This window comes from Xyrauchen texanus, chromosome 11 (genome assembly GCF_025860055.1).
Source record: "Xyrauchen texanus isolate HMW12.3.18 chromosome 11, RBS_HiC_50CHRs, whole genome shotgun sequence".
Lineage (NCBI taxonomy): Eukaryota > Metazoa > Chordata > Actinopteri > Cypriniformes > Catostomidae > Xyrauchen > Xyrauchen texanus.
In genome coordinates this window covers 18,406,419-18,425,484 of record NC_068286.1, presented here as the reverse complement: position 1 = coordinate 18,425,484, position 19,066 = coordinate 18,406,419, and the positions used below count along the sequence as shown (strand labels likewise).

Below are 19,066 nucleotides of genomic sequence, written 5' to 3'. Positions count from 1 at the left end.
CTGCCATGTCTTGGTGCGGGTGGACAGTACAGCGGTAGCCTCTTACATAAATCATCAAGGAGACCCACGTTCTTGTCAGCTGTATTTCTGACACGTCGGATTCTCCTTAGGGCCCAGGGTAAGCTCCTGTCACTCAGGTCAGTTATATCCCTGGATGCCCGTGATCACGGGAGCAGATTTACGGTCCAGACAGAAAATACCAACGGGGAGTTAAGAACTCCACCCTAAGGTAGTAGTTGCCCAGAGTTCAGCCAGCAAGGGTTTTTGCCTCTTACTGATAGCACTGCGCTGGCCGAACAGGGCTTGGTTCTCGGAGCTAATCTCTTCCCTCGACGGCTCGCCTTGGGCGATTCCGAACAGGAAGGATCTTCTATCTCAGGCACAGGGCAATATTTCATCCCTGCCCCGAATTGTGGAATCTTTCATGTTTGGCCCCTAAGGGTACCAACTGAGGGACACAGGGCTTTCTCCTGAGGTTATCGAGACCTTTTTTAAATGCCGGGCTTTTTCCACTTGGAACAAGTTTGGGTGAGATCTTAGGGCAGAAGAGGACCTCTTCGCCTCTATGAATAGCGCAATGTCTCCTCTACTTCTCCCTGAAATCACCCAGCCCCCTTGGGTCTGGACGTTAAGACACATGACCCAGAGTGCGTCTGTATGCATTTCTTTTCCCGGTTTCTCTGCTCCCAGGAGTCTTGGCCAATGTTCACCAGCAAGGGTCTTGCCTCCTACTTATGGCGCTGCGCTGGCCGTACAGGATATGGTTCTAAGAGTTATTATCTCTCCTCTACGGTTCGCCTTGGTCGATTCCGAACAGGGAGGACCTTCTTTCTCAGGCTCAGGGGACATATTCATCCCCGGCCCGAATTGTGAAACCTTTCATGCTTGGCCCCTGTAGGGTACCAACTGAGGTTCGCAGGGCTTTCTCCTGAGGTTATGGAGACCATTTCAAGTGCTAGGGCTCCCTCCACTTGGAACTGATCTGGGTAGATTTTACAGGGCAGAAGAGGACCTCTTTGCCTATGTTGATAGCGCAATGGGGGGGACTGATCGTGTTGGCGCATACATGGCACTAATGTGCCTGCATGCGTTTCCTTCTAATAAGTTCATATTACAGAACCAGCTAACTGCCAGTTTGCTTCAGTTCTCTGTAGAAAGAACTGTCAGCGGGAACTTGCCTCACCACTGCCAGGTTCTATGTGGCCTCCACTTCGGTTTGCCACTCCTCGGTGGGTGGGTGGGCATCCTTGCTAGGACCTCTTCATAGGGTAAGACCCCCCCTTTTTTAAAAACCTCTAGAGTCAGCGTTTGGTAGACTTCTGACTCTCAAGATGGTTTTTCATATGGCAATTACGTCTCTAAGGAGACAGAGACACCTACAGGCTCTGTCTCTTTTGCCGGCCTGTTTTGAGTTGCCCCAGGTAGGACCAAAAGCATTCTTTGCACCCTCACCCTGACTACCTGCCCAAGGTGCCTTTCTTGACCCTTGGCCAGTCATTCTCTAAGCCTTCTGCTCCCTGCCGTTTGTAATGCCGGAGCAGCTAAAGACTACTCAGACTTTGTCCAGTCTGTGCCCTTCAGAATTATGTCCACCGCATTTGCTAGTGGCGTAAAGTCAGGGCAGCAGTTCTTCACTTTGAAGCCGTGACCGGGTTGTCACTTTGGGTGAGGGACCTTACTGCCCGGGCCTACGAGGCGCGCGGTCAAGCTTCGCCAGTAGGTTTTAGGGCGCACTCTACCAGAGGGTCTCCCTCTGCAGCAAGTTTGTGGTGCGGCAGGTTGGTCCTCTCCGCGCACATTCTTTAAACTTTTATAGTTTGGATGTTCTTGCCACTTACGCCCTTGAGTTGACACCGAACAAGTTTGTGGTGCGGCAGGTTGGTACTCTCCGCACACATTAATCAAATTTTATGGTTTAGATGCTTTGCTACTCCGGACTCTTATGTCCTTGAGTCGACATCTCAGCCCATGCCTAAACAAGTTTGTGATGCGGCAGGCTGGTCCTCTCCGCTCACATTCATCAGTTTTTATGACAAGTTTGTGTTGTGATAGGGTTCTCTTCGCACACATTCATCGAACTTTATGGGTTAGATGCTTTGCTACTCCGGGCTCTTATGCCCTTGAGTCGACATCTCAGCTCATGCCTGAACAAGTTTGTGATGCGGCAGGCTGGTCCTCTCTGCTCACATTCATCAGTTTTTATGACAAGTTTGTGTTGCGATAGGGTTCTCTTCGCACACATTCATCGAACTTTATGGGTTAGATGCTTTGCTACTCCAGGCTCTTATGCCCTTGAGTCGACATCTCAGCTCATGCCTGAACAAGTTTGTGATGTGGCAGGCTGGTCCTTTCCGCACACATTCATCAAAATTGAATGGTTTAGATGTTTATGCTACTCCAGGCTCTTATGCCCTTGAGTCGACATCTGAAGCTCATGTCTGAGACCTCTCGCGTTTTTGTGAGTACACTGCACAACCGTAGGGGTCCGGACAGCCCCAAGTGCGGCGGCGTGGGTATTGCATTCCCCGTAGTGTTTAGCAGAGAATTTTCATATTTGGGTGAACGATTCCTTTAAATGCTGAAAGGTATTTCTCCTAAAAATAAATACACTTGGGGAAATTGTAGAGGTTAAATTATTATTAATAAATTCAAACCTCATGTTACTTTATCATACAGTATATCAATATTGAGGAATTGAGCTTTGCTAAATGGATTGTGGTAGGAATTTTTAAATATGTTTTTTCTTTAATTAAAAGTTAAGTAAAAAGTAGGTAAGACCTTACCAGTGTATGTTGGTGACAAACATAAAATTAATTTTGAAAGCAATGTGTCATGCTCTTTTGGCACTTTTGTCTGTTTTGTTAAAAATGTACATTTGCTCACTGCATATGACAATCATATTCATAAACATGTGAATCATAAAACACTCATGTGTCCATTTTAATCTGGACATTATGATCACTTCTCTATATCTAAATGGTACTGGATGTCATGAAATATAATGAACATGGTGGACACATGGTGTGGAAGGGGAGTAACCATATCAAGATCTCATCGCTCAAAAGAAGGGACTAGGATGAAGCACTGTACTCTCTGTTTCTTTACCATGTCATTTGATTCGTTGAGTTGGCCCATTGATCCATAAACGGGCTCGGCACTGCACAGGCCATTGATATGATGCAATGACTCAGTAAGCTCCTCATCAAATGTTTGACTGATAACCTTTCAGCAACACATGGGTTTGAAGAAAGAAACAAACAAAGCATGCAAACTAATAAAATATAATGGCTCACAACATGCAGGATATCATACTATACACATGCCTATTGATTGTGCAAATTGAAGTGGCAGTCTGTCTACTGTCATCTGTTACTCACTCACCCTCATAATGTTCCAAACCCATATGAATTTCTGCCATAAAACACAAATGGAGATGTTAGGCAGAATGACATCCTCAGTCACCATTCACTTCTTCATATGGAAAAAGATGCAAGAAAAGTGAATAGTGACTAAAGCTGTTGATCATAAACCTTCTGCCTAACATCTCCTTTTTTCATGACAAAAAAGTCAAATGCGTTTACAACGACATGAGGGTGACTAAATAAATAATGAAAATGTTCAGTTTAGGGTGAAATATCTTTTTAAGCAGTAGGTGATATTTAAAAAAGTATTGTACACAAGTAAAAACATGTAAAAGAAATAAAATATCTTGAAATATGTGCATTATTGTAAAATAATATGGTTTCATCTGAAACAGAATGTTGCAACCAATAAATAACATTTAACACTGTGGCTGAATTGCATGCCCATCCATTTCAAAATCTTATTGAAAAAAATAAAATAATTATAATAATCACCAGAATATTCCACCAGGTAAGCCTGGAATCATAGTCATTAATCTCCAACCACACAGAGGCAGGGGAAATAATATCCCTGCTTCAATGCAATTTTAATCCACTCCTATGAGCGTGCTATAGCTTTGAAATAAACTTGTTATGAATAAGAAGTAACTTGATATGCCATGAAGATGTACTAACTACTGATCACCTCTAGGGAGCAGTATTGTATATAGGAATAACAATCCGGGAATCACATCGGAGTGTAATTATTTGGGACTAATAATCATTTTAAAAGCAATTAATTTACCATTGTTTTACTACAGTAACCATATTTTAAGCATGATATTAATAGTGAAACCATAGTAATAATACAGAAAAACTAAAACTTGAAATCATAATTTTGTATAACATCACTGGTTTGGCAACGCTTGAGTGAAATTAAACAAAATAGCTGGCACTATTGATATTAGATTATTAGATTACTTGATATTAGCCTATGGCCCAACTACAGCCACACTTATATTGAGTACTACAGAACACATGTGACATGATGAATATTGGATCATATCAGGTTGAACCTGGTAAAGACTACCTCACATTAACAGTTGCACTCTTTTTTTAATTTTTTTTCCTCCCCTTTCTCCCCAATTTGGTATGCCCAATTCCCAATGCGCTCTAAGTCCTTGTGGTGGCGTAGTGACTCACCTCAATCCACGCATCTTATTACGTGGCTTGTTGAGCGTGTTACCACGGAGACATAGCACATGTGGAGGCTTCATGCTATTCTCCGTGTCATCCACGCACAACTCACCACATGCCCCACCGAGAGCAAGAACAACATTATAGAGACTACGAGGAGGTTAGGGCCATCATTGGGGTGGCACCTTCAAGGGGGCCTTCTTTTGTAGCTCTAATTAAAATTTAAAACTCAGTTTGGGTACATTGATGTACTCTCAGGACCTACTGTGTACTGTATCTTTAAAGTTATGTTTGCATGTTTTGTTACTCTGTGTACAAAAAAATTGCCTTTTGGTCTCCTTGAGGGTACATATATTTAACCTTAACCAGGGTATGACCCCAGTGTTGGCCTTGTACCTTAAACAGAACTTTTTTTCTAAGAGTGTATGAAACAAGTGATCCATGAAAAGTCTGAATGAACACAAGTTTTCAAATGTGGACTTTCATACCTTGCCAGACTTCTTTCTTCTCTGTCGGAACCTTAAGAGCTCCTTGTGTTGCCGTGAAACAAAGTTGACTGCAGCATACTCCAGCAGGGCAGAGAAGACAAAAAGCAGGCACACAGCCATCCAAATGTCAATGGCCTTCACATAGGACACCTACATGTCAGATACACACAAACACATTAGTACTCAGATGCCTTGCTTGGCCTTTGCCTCTTTCATTCCAGCCTGCATAATAGCCCAGCTGTTATATTATTGAACAGCACAGGGATCGGTCTGATTTCATTTATTCATAAAAATCCATTGTCCTTAAAGGGATCGTTAAATAAAAAATAAAAATTCTATCATAATTTACTCACTGTCATGTTCGTTCAAACTCGCATGCCTTTCTATCTTCAAAAGGAACAGAAAAAGAGAAAGATCTTAGGCAGATTGTTAGCCTCAATAACCATCCATTTTCATTGCATGGATGCAATGAAAGAGAATAGTAAAGTTGTCTTTCTGTCTCATCTCCTTTTGTGTTCCACGGAAAGAAGAAAGTCATATGGGTTTGGAATGACTTGAGAGTGAGTACATGATGACATAATTTTATTTATGTGTAAACTATCCTTTTAACACTGAGCCTACTATAATCATACATAATTCTCTGCCAGGTGAAAAGTCTGTTTTCTGGAATGGGCAATTAAGTTATGTAACTCAATGCTACATTTATGAGTTTTTAATATGCAACACATACTGTCCGCCTGCTTTCACACATGGATGAGCTTTACACATTCCACTATAGGCTGCATTAATAAATGATAGCTAAGAATGAATGGAGGGAAAAAAAGAATGCATGTTGGTAGAACTTACACTTAAATGCTGATTTGAGACCAGAGATACAGCGTCTTTGCTAAAGATATAAAGAGCATAGGTTTACTCTGAGCACACTCTGACCTTAGGTAAGGATGTCCTGGATCCAGAGCTCTGTGTTGTCATAGTGAGCACTGTGGTGATTCCCAGGGCGACACGGGCAGGTGCAGCATCCATGTTGATCCAGAAGGAGACCCAGGAGAGGATGACGATGAGCAGGCTGGGAATGTACATCTGGATCAGGTAGTAGCCCATCTGTCTTTCCAGGTGAAAGCGCACCTCGATGCATGTGAACTTGCCTAGCAGGAGGAAAAGGCATGTGAAAACCATCACTGACGATTTATTCACTACTGTAAGACTTTGTAGGTGTTACATGGTTACATTCTGTTTCTAGTAGGAGCCCCAATACAATCATTGTATTTTTTATTTTTTTTGTATTTATTTGTATTTATCCCCGTAGGGAAATTGTGTTTGCAGCGTACAGCAACTCACCCAACATTTGGCAAATTCACATTTGACATATTATTTACAATTTGAATACATAAAATAAAATATAATAGTAAACATTAAGATATCCAGTCTAGCATCTATTTCATCTACTACCACTAGGGGGAGGATAATTTAAAAACTTAATTGCTTGAGGAATAAAAGAAAATTTAAACCTATTTTTTAAACATCTAAGTAAGCAGTATCGTCGACCTGATGGTAGTAGTTCAAAAGTATAGGATAAAGGGTGCCTTTTATCATTCACAATGATGTTAGCCTTGTTTAACACTCTTCCTTTGTATATACTCTCTATACTCTCTAACTTTGTTCCTAGTAATTTACTTGCTGTTACTACCACCTTCCCCAATGATCTCTTCTGAGCTTCAGAGGCATTACCATACCAGCAAATCACACAAAAAGACACAATGCTTTCGATAAAAGCCCCATAAAACATCAACAGTGTTCTATTTTGAACATTAAAGGACAGTAATTTCTTTAAGAAGTACATTCTCTGTTGAAGCTTTTTACTTACACAGTCAGACCATACATCCCACTTAAGTTTATTGTCCAGCATTACACCAAGATATTTATTATACAAATTGCAAAATGTCAAACAAATAGAATATGTAAGAATAAATGGCTAGGGATATTTTGTTTTGTTTTGTCTCTTGTTTTGTTTTCAGCAATTCAATCAAGGTATGTTTGATAAAGTTTTTGAAACCATGTCTTAAATCTGAAAATGGAATACAATCTACATTTTCTTCTCTCATTTCTGATATTATGAAAGCCACACTAATCAAACATAATTGTTGTATTCTTCTTATATTATTCACTTATATGATCATAAATTACAAAGATCACATTGGAAACTAAAAGTAGACACGAGGAATCACAAATACAGTGCTTCACTTAATCATGAAATGCTAAATGACAGTGCAATTTTCTTCTGTGCAACATATCGCAAAACGATGTTGTCAAATGTAAAAGCAAACATTGGTTTCATATGTGGTTGGTGAATGACTGTAAATAACTATTAGAAGATTGGTTTAGCACGTAATCTGCATGAAAGATAGAGAGTACCTTATACAATCTGAAAGCTTTTAGCTGCAGTCTGCTTTTTGTTATCTGCTACTAAGCCTTTTCCTTTCTCAATACAAATTTCTGAAAGGCCTTGCTTAAAAGCAGGCAGACAGCTTTCACTCATTCTGTCTCATTTATTCCAAACTCCCTGGGAGATTTTCACTTTGTAATATTCCATACTTCCCTGCATTGCAGCAAGAGTGCAATTGAGAAAAAAAACACATAGAGAGACAGACAGATAAATAGACAGGTAGACAAATAAACAGATTTGTGCTTAAACAAACAGTGGCATCTTTAGTGTTTTTGCCACAAAAAAGTAACTGGATTGTAACTCACACCCAAGCATAGACACTGAAACAAATAAACAAACACACACTTCTATTCTCCTCAGGATTCTGGCTGGTTCAAGCTGTCAACACTGTAGTTGAGGTGACCTGAGAATAAAGTCCCTGGGAGACTAAGTGAGAGCAACAGCAACAAGAGGAAGTGGAAAAGGAGAATGTTGAAGAACAAAACCCAGGAGCAGACTGTGTCATGGAGCCTAACAACACCGAACGCTTACAGATCTGGCATGCGCTGTTGGCCCAGAAAACAACCGAAGAAAATATTCTGGTTCCCATTTGTGGAACTCGAGCTGCGTATGATCGTTATGGGACACCATCTGAGTGTCATGTTGTCTGAAGCCCTTATACAATCACGCCAATTTATTGGTTGATGGCGCTTAAGTGACTTCTCCAAGGGAGCTACTTCACAGGCTCCATAAATGCGCTCGCTTTCTCGCCATCGAGTCAGATATTCTGTTCTTCAGTGCACAAATTGTGTAGGCCCGTGTTTGTTTCTAGCGACTCATGTCAAAGCAAGGATTATTTTACACCCTTTTGAGTGGCAAACACGTGAGGACGTCGTTGACACAGCGTACATTTCTGAGCAATTTTTCATTATCCTCACTTGTTCTCAGTTCTACGGCATCCAAATTTGGAGTTCCATGTGTGAGTATCGTCGGACATGCTCTGAGGCCTAACTTGGCAGGCATTTTCTGACTAAAAAATTGTTGGAGAGACCATGCGTGCTGTAAGCCATCACCATTAAAAAATGCACTTTCTCAAAATGCCTTGAGGCTTCAAGGCATCCGCTTTTTGTATTATCTCGACGATTGGTTGTCACTCACTCAGAGACTTCAAAATGTCAATCTCAGCCACTTGAGGTAGGTGTGGAGCTGAACTCACAGGCGATGCAGACGTGCCTGTCTCCAGCTCACGTTCTGTCATGATGCCAGTGTCTAGTGTAGCAGGCATAGCTGCCTAGTTTAATTTTAGTAAAACCTGAGTACTAACTGAATGGTAATCACCTAATTAGATCCAGGTGCGCTATAGGTGCGTGAGTGTGTATAAGGAAGGTTTCTGTGTTGTTGGGAAGCGTGTAGGCTGCTGCAAACTTTGACACCGTCTTTCCGAGCTGTTTCCGTATGGGGATCCTTGAGCTGAGCTGCACATCATTTGGGTACGTTACCATAGGTAGAGAAATATTTAATTTGGGTGGAGCTGTTGGCTGTATGCGTTCTGTTTGTTTTAGTATGCATCCCGGGCGGTGTTTATCCATCGTGGCTTGACGCTGGGAGGGCTGATTTGCTAATAATCAGTGAAGAGGCCAAGAGCTGGTAATGTCGGCATGATTACAGTGAGCTGATTGGGACCGTGACCTGGCTTCCCTTTCTTTTGTTGGTCTTTGTATTCGTTGTCTGGAGCACCTCTGTTGCGCGTTGCCGCGACGTTCCGTCTTGCCTCGCCTCATTTGCGCCTGCTTGACTAGCCCACATTAAGTGAACTTGACGCCGGGAGATTGTGAGACTCGAGTATTACTCCGTGTGGCCGTTGGCCACCTCCGCACTGTTTCAACTGAAAAGCCGTTTGTGGGGTTCGTATGGTACAGTTAGATTGTTGTGTGAATGAACTCATAAGATGATGCGAGTTGGTTGAGTGCGTTCGTTTATTGTGTGTGTGTGTTCTCGTGAGAAATAAGTATTGATGTTTGTGTGATCTTATGGAGTGAGTCGTTTGTGTGTGTATATTGTTCATGCAATGTGATTTTGTATCTGTTATTTTGGTGTTTTTTGTATTTTGTTGATTAACTTTGTATTTTTTTCCCTTGTTTATTGATTTGATTTATGATAATTTGATTGTACTTTTATTGATTTATGATAATTTGATTGTATTTTTCTTGTTTATTGATTTGTGACAATTTGACGTTGATTTTGTTGGACTGGCTAAGAGGGAGTGCTGACCACTCTAGGCCCAAGTTAATGGTACCCTTGTTCACTGAGTGATTTGACTCTTCTGAATTTTCTGTCACTTGAATGCACGTGTGTTTGTGGTGAAGTGAGTACATTAGTGTACGTTTGAAGTGCTTGTAGTGAGTGGAATTGGGTAGGTTTGTTATTTCTCCTTGCCATCTGATATGTTATCTTTGATTGTCTGATTGATTTTGTTTATGTTCCTTTTGTTTTGATTTCGAAGCTATATTAACCCTTTGTGTACTGAATTGTGTGTGTGTGTGTGTGGAGTTTTGATTTTAGTCATAATAAAGTATTGTCATTTTATATATTCACGTCTCTGCTCTATCTTGTGGGAACGAACCTGTGTCCTTATTGGACCATTATTTCCCTGGGTGAAATTCCCAGGGTGGCGTAGTTGGTGCTGTAATTATAGTTGAGTCCAGAACAACGAAACCCACCCTACACCCACTAGTTGGTGCTACACTAGCATTGTTAATACTGAGACATGTTCTCCCGGCAATAACATTTCACTGGCTTTTGAGGCTCATGATTGCGGTGTCCGAAGTTATTCCCATTTTTTTTTAAACACTTAATCTTGCTTATACACCATTATATGTTTGCCACATTGGCTTGTACAGTTGGCAGCTACTGTTCACATGGCTTGAATGTATTTAGTTTCCATAGCGATCATACGCAGCTCGAGTTCCATAAAAGGGAACATCTCTAACAAAGGTTACGTACGTAATGTTACCTTTGTTCCCAGAGGGGAATGATACACTTCTTACAGTGGTTGTAAGCTAACAGTATGGTTTTAATCTAAGCACTGGGGACAGAAATGGTGCACGAATTTAGCAGTGGATGTCAATCAATATGATGATCCCTTTGTGAGGGACCCACTTCCTAAAAAAAGGGAAAAGAAATATAATATTACCATGAAAAGGCCCCCCTAAAGTCCCTTGACCCCAGTTTGAAAACCCCCGATTCACTGACAGGCTTGTTCTGCACTCAATGTACAAACTGAGGGATGAAAACATACTTTGACATCACTAAAGCTGTGCCATGTGTGTTATTTCACATTCCACATGCGTGACTCAACTGACGAAGATGTGCAAATGTATGAGTGGGCAGAACTACATGACATAGCAGGATGTCTTATGTGGCAGCAGAGGAAATGTGTAAGCAGCCAAGTGGAAGGTACTATGTCCATCTTGTCAGACTGGAAAGGGGAGATCACATTTAAAGGAGTGTTAATGAACCGATGATGAGTGATAAAGTCATTAAATGTGATGGGTTTGAAGGGTTAGTTTCTATTGTGCCCCTGTGCCTCTTGGTATGTAACCCCTAAGGCCAACGGGGGCTGTTTGTATGAGCAATGCAATTCGAAAAAGGCCTATGGGTAGATTTGGGGGGTGGTGAGTACACATTCCATATATATGTAAGGAATAATTGACGACGGGCCGTTGAATTATTAGAAAAATAATGCACACCCGGGGTGGTAATGCGGTCACGACGCGAAGCGGAGTGGCCATTACACCTCGGGTGTGCATTATTTTTCTATTATACCACAGGGCTGTTGAATGCTTGATTCTGATTGGTTGAGAACATTCTAAGGTGTGCAATTATTTTCAGGGAAACGCACGGCTAAAGTAGTTCCAGGCAGGTCTTGACCGCATTACAGTTCCATATCACTTTGCGTAGTCAACTGTAATAACGGAAAATAGGATACAATTCATAACAAGAAGTGACAGCGACAAATCCACTTCAACTTCAAGAGGAAAAAAAATGACAGACTATTTTGATTTTCCGGAAGTAAATTTTAATATTTATGGTGAACATAAACATTTTAACAACTGGGCGACCGCAGTATTGGATAGCTCAGATGAAAAAACAAATAAACGGAAGAGGACATCAAAGGCAGCCGGCAACAACAAAAGACATAAAACAATCAGCGAAGAACAGCTAGACCGACTCGAGGGCGAAAAACATGAAGAAAACACCAAAAAAACAACAGCTTGGGCTGTCAATATGTTTAACGTGCAGTTTAATTTTAATAAATAAATTCGTTCGAATTAACGAATGAATTATAACGTATGAATTAATAAATAAATTAAATAATATGACGCACATGATTTTCTGTCTCATTATTGCAACCTCTGTCTCTCTAATAACTACACTAATAACTGCATTAGTCTGCTGTCAGTGGCTCAAACCTCCGTTACTAACTCTAAAATGACGTTTTGGAATTAGCAACGGAGGCATGGGATTAGATGCGTAAGAAATTAGTCCTACATACAAGAGCGTTTTAATGACAAAAACTTGACAAACGTCTAGAATCACATCATCTGAACAATGTTTTGAGGTGTGGTAACTGTAGTATAAGCGGAATAATTGACTCGGGCCGTTGAATTATTAGAAAATAATGCACACCCGAGGTGTAACGGCCACTCCGCTTCGCGTCGTGACCGCATTACCACCCCGGGTGTGCATTATTTTTCTAATAATTCAACGGCCCGTCGTCAATTATTCCTTACATATATATATATATATATATATATATAGCCAGAGTTCCATAGTGAAAACATGCTTGAAGAGACATGTGTCCTCGAGATTGATTACTATTCAACTCCCTTATCTCACAGATCCCAGTCATTTATTTATGTCCACATGCAAATAAAGTGTAGTATATTTCACAGTGTTACAGAGTGGCAAGATATGTGGTCCGTCGGTGAATTAATATGCTGTAGATCAAAAACTGAATTATTGATTCCATCCTATGTAAATGCAAAGAGCAGTTTGGACACTAAATGGTTTTCAATCAAGCAGAGACGCCTTACAGATTAGCTACAAGAGCAATGTATGGATTGCATACAGGCCAGAGACTGAATGAAGCCCTCTAAAACAGCATTCAAAATATAGAGAAAAAGCAATCCTTTCTATTTCACTGTACACACTAAATTGAGCAAACAGTAATATACATAGAGTATACTGTACAGTGACATACTGTCTTAAAGTGGCTCATTGTCACACAGTGAATATTTCTCAGGGGAGGTTTATTTTTGAAAATTAATCTTTGCAAACCACATACCTTGAAGTTCTGACTACAAAAAAAAAAAAAAAGAAAAAATAAATTACTTCCCTGGAAAAAAGATACAGTTCATTGAACACATGTTGACCTTTTGTGACAGCTTACTCCAAAAGCACTAACATACAAAATATAAAAATGTTGTTTTTAGCCAACAGAAATTGAAATGCCTAAATTGTATACATTTATAACATTTACAAAAATGTGGCAAGCTGCCCGACCTGACATTTATGAAAAATGCCTTTGTCTGAAGCACATTTAAGCCTGTTGGTAAAAATAAATCTGCCTTCATAATATTATTTAGTTGACTCTAGCATGAATTTATGCCATTGTGGTTTGATTACTGTATGTTCATTTGTTTACCCAAGTGCTATTCCAAATATAGGATGATAGTGATCATATTCTTTGGAGGCTTGTACTTAACATAGACACCTGTATATAAAATATGTCAAATAAAATATCTATTTTGGACATAATGGGTAGACAATACTTTGTTTGCAGCCTGTGAATTAAAGGGATATTATCACAAGATGTCAAATTTTCCTTGATCTTTTAAAATAAAAGGAGAAGAAAAACAAGAGAAAATTAAATTTTTATGACATTTTAATGATATGTAGAAATTACATGACCCTTTTAATGCAGAACATTATGGGACACTAGTGGCGCAGGATGCTAAATCACAGCTTTGTAGGTATCTATTTGGTCAGCTCTGATTACAGTAGTTATTGCGTTATTGTTCTGATTGGATTTGATATTGCCTCGCTGGTCTAGATACAGCAGGACTAAATTAAAAGAACAGCTGAGTTCACCAAGCCTTCCTCTACTGAAGCCTTTTGAAAACCGAAATTGCAATGTTTCTCGTAAAGAGCCTGTACTCCGCTGATTCACAGCCGGGCCAATTTGGAGCCTATTGTAAACCGGCCATGCTTTTCTACTGACCTGAGAGCCGAAGGGCGACATAACAGGTTACTGTATACGTGGTAGTTTCACGTGACTACCTCAAACATAAACAAATATGGCACGTTGCAGTGTGTTTGTAAACTGCTTTTCCTCTTGTTTTTGAGGACATATTTAAACGTATGAATTAATGCAATCTATCGTTATTACATTACATAACAAAATTGTCAGAGATGACATCTATGCTAAAGCTGACAGGTATTGTAATTACATAATATTTTCTGAACAATGTCTTAACTTGCTAAGTTCTGTGAACTGTTACAGTGGAATCATTATTAACATTGGTTTAGCAGATGGTTGTATTTGGATTTTTGCTATAGCATATAATATTATTGATTATTATTCCAACTGCATAATTTTGTGCTGTATCCTCATTCTCATAGAGTATGTTTTATTTTTTTTTTAATTTGCAATCTCTCTAGTTTATCTCGGGTCTTCATAAATACCATATAGCAAGTATTACCTGAACGCTTTTTATGTCTGATCATTTTGTGTTTTTTTTATTGGTGTTATCTAGTGAAGTACTCCTTGTTGTAGACAGTAACTAATGTAGTTTTCTTTGGGAAAATTTACCATGGTGACAAAATTTTATCCCACCCTCCATCCCCTGACGTAATCAGTTCCTGCGTAGAGACTAGCAAGCTTTTCCCAGAACGGCCTTTTCTCCAGTGGAAATGCGCAGAACAGTTGGTGGAAAAGGCCTATGCGTTATTGCTTGTAGGCTTAGGCCAGTGACCTTTTTCACAGGTGTATTACTTTGGAAAGCAGCTTCATGTAAAAACAAGATAAAGAAAGACCAGCAAAGTATTATATATTTACAACAAAGAAAAGAGAGCCAGAGAGGGAATGAGGTAATGAGGTAATGAAAATAAGGCTAACTCTTTCCATTAAAGTTCCCTTTGTAAAGGGTTTATAAAGTAGTTAATTAACAACTATTAACTTGTCAACAAATTATAAATTATAAATAATTGATATGCATTTATAACAACATGAATTGAAGGGTGACTTTCATGTGATACTGAACAGTGAGCCCATTTAATATCGCATGTTATAAATGCTTAATAAAGGTAATTATTTTAATAAAAATTATAAAATGTCATTATTCATGATTTATGTCATTAATGTAAAGTGAACACCTGTTAACCATATATTAATAAGTTACTAACATTACTAAGCTATGTAAGTGTACTCTAATGTAGAGTGGACAGCTGTGAACCATTTATTAATGAGTTTCCAACATTAGTAACATATGAAAGTGAAACAAGTGAACAATTAAGAAACTGTTATGAAGAGTTTCCAACTCCTGCATTCCATTTGTTAATGAGTGACTTTAATGCTTCAAGATTACATAATTTATCATACATATTATACCATTCACAAATGAACATACATAATAATCTTTATTATTGCAAATAAACAGTACAATTGACATTCAACATAGAAAAATAGATATGTGCACACAATCTTAGAAAAAATAAAATTTTAGTTGAATTTAAAATAAAATGCTTTACATAAAGTTCTGTAAATGGTCATCAGACTACATTACATGCTAGATGTTCATTTATGTACATAATTTATGATATAAAACAAAAGCACTATTAAAAGCATTAGGCACTCATTAACAAATTACCAGCAGGAGTTGGAAACTCTTTAATGTATTTTGTGTAATAATTCAGTTTACATTAATGTGCACTTTATACATTATTAATGTTAGTAGCTAATTTATAAATGGTTCACAGTTGTCCACTTTACATTAAGGTAAACTTTCATAGCTTATTCATGTTGATGAGTAATTAATAAATGGCTTATGGGTGTCTAATTTACATTAAGGTACACTTTCATAGTGTATTAATGTTAGTAAATAATTAATAAATAGATAGCAGTTGTCCACTTTACATTAAGGTACATTTTTGGGTCTTTTCCACTGCACGGTACAACTCGACTCAACTCGACTCTGCTCACTTTTGGGGGGTTTTCCACTGTGGTACCTGATTTTTTTAGTACCACCTCGGTCGAGGTTACAAGCGAGCCGAGCCAATACTAAATGTAATGTCAAAATCCTGCAGATCACTAACTGGGCAGAGAGAATCGTCACTACCAGCGTCACTGGGTTTCCGACACGCGACATCAACCCGCTAGTTTTAAAGTTAGCAACAACGATAGCAGTATCATTTGTTCATGTGATTTTCGAATTGTGAAAAAAGAAATGGCTGTTCGCAAAACCATGCCATGGTCAATAAACGAGGTGCAGACAGTCCACTCGTTAGCGATGAGCAAAATGAAAAAGTCTCTGAGGAAGTGTATCAGCTGTTGGTCGCACACAACTACCAACCTACCAACAGTGTAGGGAAAAGTAAAAAAAAAAAATTAAAAGTGACTACAGAAACATCAAGGAAAAGTGGAAGTGGTTCAACCAAATAGGCACTATCTAGACCGGCAAGCAATGGGAGGGAGAGTGCCTTGAACTCAGCCACGGCTGGAGTCCAATATGTAGGATGGTACGTTAACTTTATACTCTGCTTGAAAGCATCACTTTATTTAGTTGACCAACTACTGGAAAGCTTGCTTAACTGGCCAATTTAACTGTTACACTTGTGTAAAATCACCATGCAACATCTGCTTTATGCAGCACAATGAGCTAGTAGCTAACAGCTAGCGGTCGTATTATTGTTGTCCACTTTACATTAAGATACACTTTCATAGCTTACTAAATCTGGTGAGTCATTAGTACTTTAACTGGTTCACAGTTAACTCAAAAATCAGGCAAAAGTTGTCCTGTTTTATGTTACCTTTTTTAAGGTTGTTAAAGAAGTTCGTAAATTCACCTTATATCATGACATAAATCATAAATTATTACATTTCATGATTTTGATTAGAATAAGTATTAATAAGTACCTTTATTAAGCATTTATAACATGTGAGTTTAAATTGGCTCACTATTTGGCAAGAATTGCATGGAAGTCATCATTTTTATTCACGCTGTCATAACTGGATTTAACTTATTTATAATGCATTTGTAGATGAGCTTTTAGTCATTAATGAACCACTTAATAAACCCTTTACAAAGGCAACCTTAATGTGAAGTGTTACAAAAAAAAAGATTATGAAGCAAGTGAAGAGAATTTAATTGGTTCAGGCATTCTTAAATACAATAGGAGCATGTAAAAAGCCATTTAGATGGTACTACAGTTTGTACTTTGTGCTGACGACTTATACGTAAAAATAAAACTGTGAATAATGTGGTTCATGTTTGTAAAAAGAATGATTTTGCATGAAATATGACACGCTACTTGAAATTGTGGGCACATACAGCTGTAACGAACCCCGCTCCTCTGCCCCATCTCCGCGTCCACGAGCACGCACACATGCACTCCGCGAGCGTGCTCGCTTCCCGCTTCCTCGCTCCGCCCCCTTGAGCTCGTACGCTCTGTTTCCTCCCTCGCGAGCTCACACGCTCGTTCTGCTATTACGAGCTCTCGCTCGTAAACTCTCTCCCCCCTCTGACCCACTTGCACTCACGCGCTTCCTATCTTCACCTTAGTTTCACCTGCACTCGTCCCAATCACCTGTCATTCGTTACACCTGCACCTTCCCCTATAAATACCCAGCACTTCCGTTTCACGGGTGTTGGTTATTGTGTATTTAGATTCCCGTGTTTATGCCCCCGCTAGTCTCGTCTAGTTTTGCCCCTGCTAGTCTCGTCTAGTTTTGCCCCTGCTAGTCTCGTCTAGTTTTGACCTCCCCACTGTTTGATTACCTGTTAGCTTGCCAACTCCCCATTCCTCTCGTCCCCCTGTCTTCGTTCCCGCTAGTCTCATCTTGTTCCTCGCCCTAGTTGTTAACTGTTTTCCCCTGCTATCGTTCACCTCCCTCATTAGATCTGCCCCCTTGTTTATATCTTTGATTCCCCGGCTTTTGACCCTACGCTTCCCACGACTACTGTTCACTGGATTTGCCCCTTGTTTGTACTTTTGCCCGGACTGCTTTTATTTAATAAAGCAGTTTTCATCCGTCATTGTGACTGTCTTATCTTGTGTGTGTGTGTTCGTTACAGAATAACCAACCTCACCGTTGACAGTCACAATGCCCCGCGCTAAGGATTCGCGCAGCTCACTCGAGCGGAGAAGCACGTCACATTCGGCGAGGAGCTAAAGTGTGGAGAGGACCACGCAGCTCACGGCCCAGGGGCAGCAGATATGCACTATGTCTGATTTATGTCACCCTGTTTCACCTGTGTCTGCCCCGAGTCCGTTTATGCATCCAGTGCATTTCTTAGCGCCGTGAGCTCTCCATCCCGGAGAGGTTGTGCGGCTCTTTTGACGCTGACCAAGGGGTGTTTATCGCGGCGGCGGTTGTGTGGCCCATGGCCCCGCCCTCGGCATTGTGGACCCAGCGGCCCAACTCGTGGGTTTGTGTCAGGGGAGCCAAACCGTGGAGGCTTATATTATGGATTTTTGTGTCCTGGCGTACCAGGTGAATTTTAATGAGGTGGCTCTGAAGACCATTTTCCAATGTGGACTGAATGAGCCAACCTCATCATTAATGCCTGGTGGTCGCTGCCCCCTTAACCTGGTTCAGTTTATTGACCTCGCCCTACTGTACTCTGGTTCCTCGTTCACTGTGGGGGAGGCAGGCACTGAACCAGCGCGCCACACCAAGACCCCCCTCTCGAAGCCTACCACGGCCCCCGTCTCGAAGCCTACCACGGCCCCAGTCTCGAAGCCTACCACGGCCCCCGTCTTGAAGCCTTACACGGCCCCCGTTTTTAAGCCTTACACGGCCCTAGTCCCGAAGCCTGACACGGCCCCAATCCCGAGGCCTGTCACGGCCCCAGCCTCGAAGCCTGGCACGGTCAGCGAGTCAACGCCCATGCCCGCCACGGCCAACGAGCCAGCGCCCATGCCCGCCACGGCCAACGAGCCAGCGCCCATGTCTGCCACGGTCAGCGAGCCAGCGCCTGTAGCCTCGACCGCCCCAGAGCCAGCGCCTGTAGCCTCGACCGTCCCCATGGCCACATCCCCTGTTGGCCGAAGACGTCAGAGAAGGAAGAGGGCCCCTTCTCCCCAGTCTCGTCTTGTGCTCAAGACCGCAGAGGTTCCCCCAGAGTCTTCCACGGCTCTGCCGGGTTCTGCTCCGCCCCCAGAGTCTTCCATGGCTCTGGCGGGTTCTGCTCCGCCCCCAGAGTCTTCCACGGCTCTGCCGGGTTCTGCTCCGCCCCCAGAGTCTTCCACGGCTCTGCCGGGTTCTGCTCCGCCCTCAGAGTCTTCCACGGCTCTGCAGGGCTCTGCTCCGCCCTCAGAGTCTTCCACGGCTCTGC

At 41.0% G+C, this 19,066-nt stretch overlaps 1 protein-coding gene across 2 annotated transcripts in view; it reads right to left on the bottom strand.

Annotated features, from left to right (window-relative positions):
* Positions 1-19,066, bottom strand: part of LOC127651189 (glycine receptor subunit alpha-3-like) — an 83,354-nt gene that overhangs the window by 5,514 nt on the left and 58,774 nt on the right. Inside the window, exons 7-9 of one of the 2 annotated variants that reach the window (XM_052136901.1) lie at positions 5,957-6,171; positions 5,027-5,176; positions 3,106-3,222 (exon numbers count right to left, since the gene is read on the bottom strand). In XM_052136901.1, coding sequence (XP_051992861.1) covers positions 3,106-3,222; positions 5,027-5,176; positions 5,957-6,171 — 482 coding nt within the window. The remainder of the gene's footprint in view (positions 1-3,105; positions 3,223-5,026; positions 5,177-5,956; positions 6,172-19,066) is intronic. The other variant, XM_052136902.1, reaches the window with a different exon arrangement.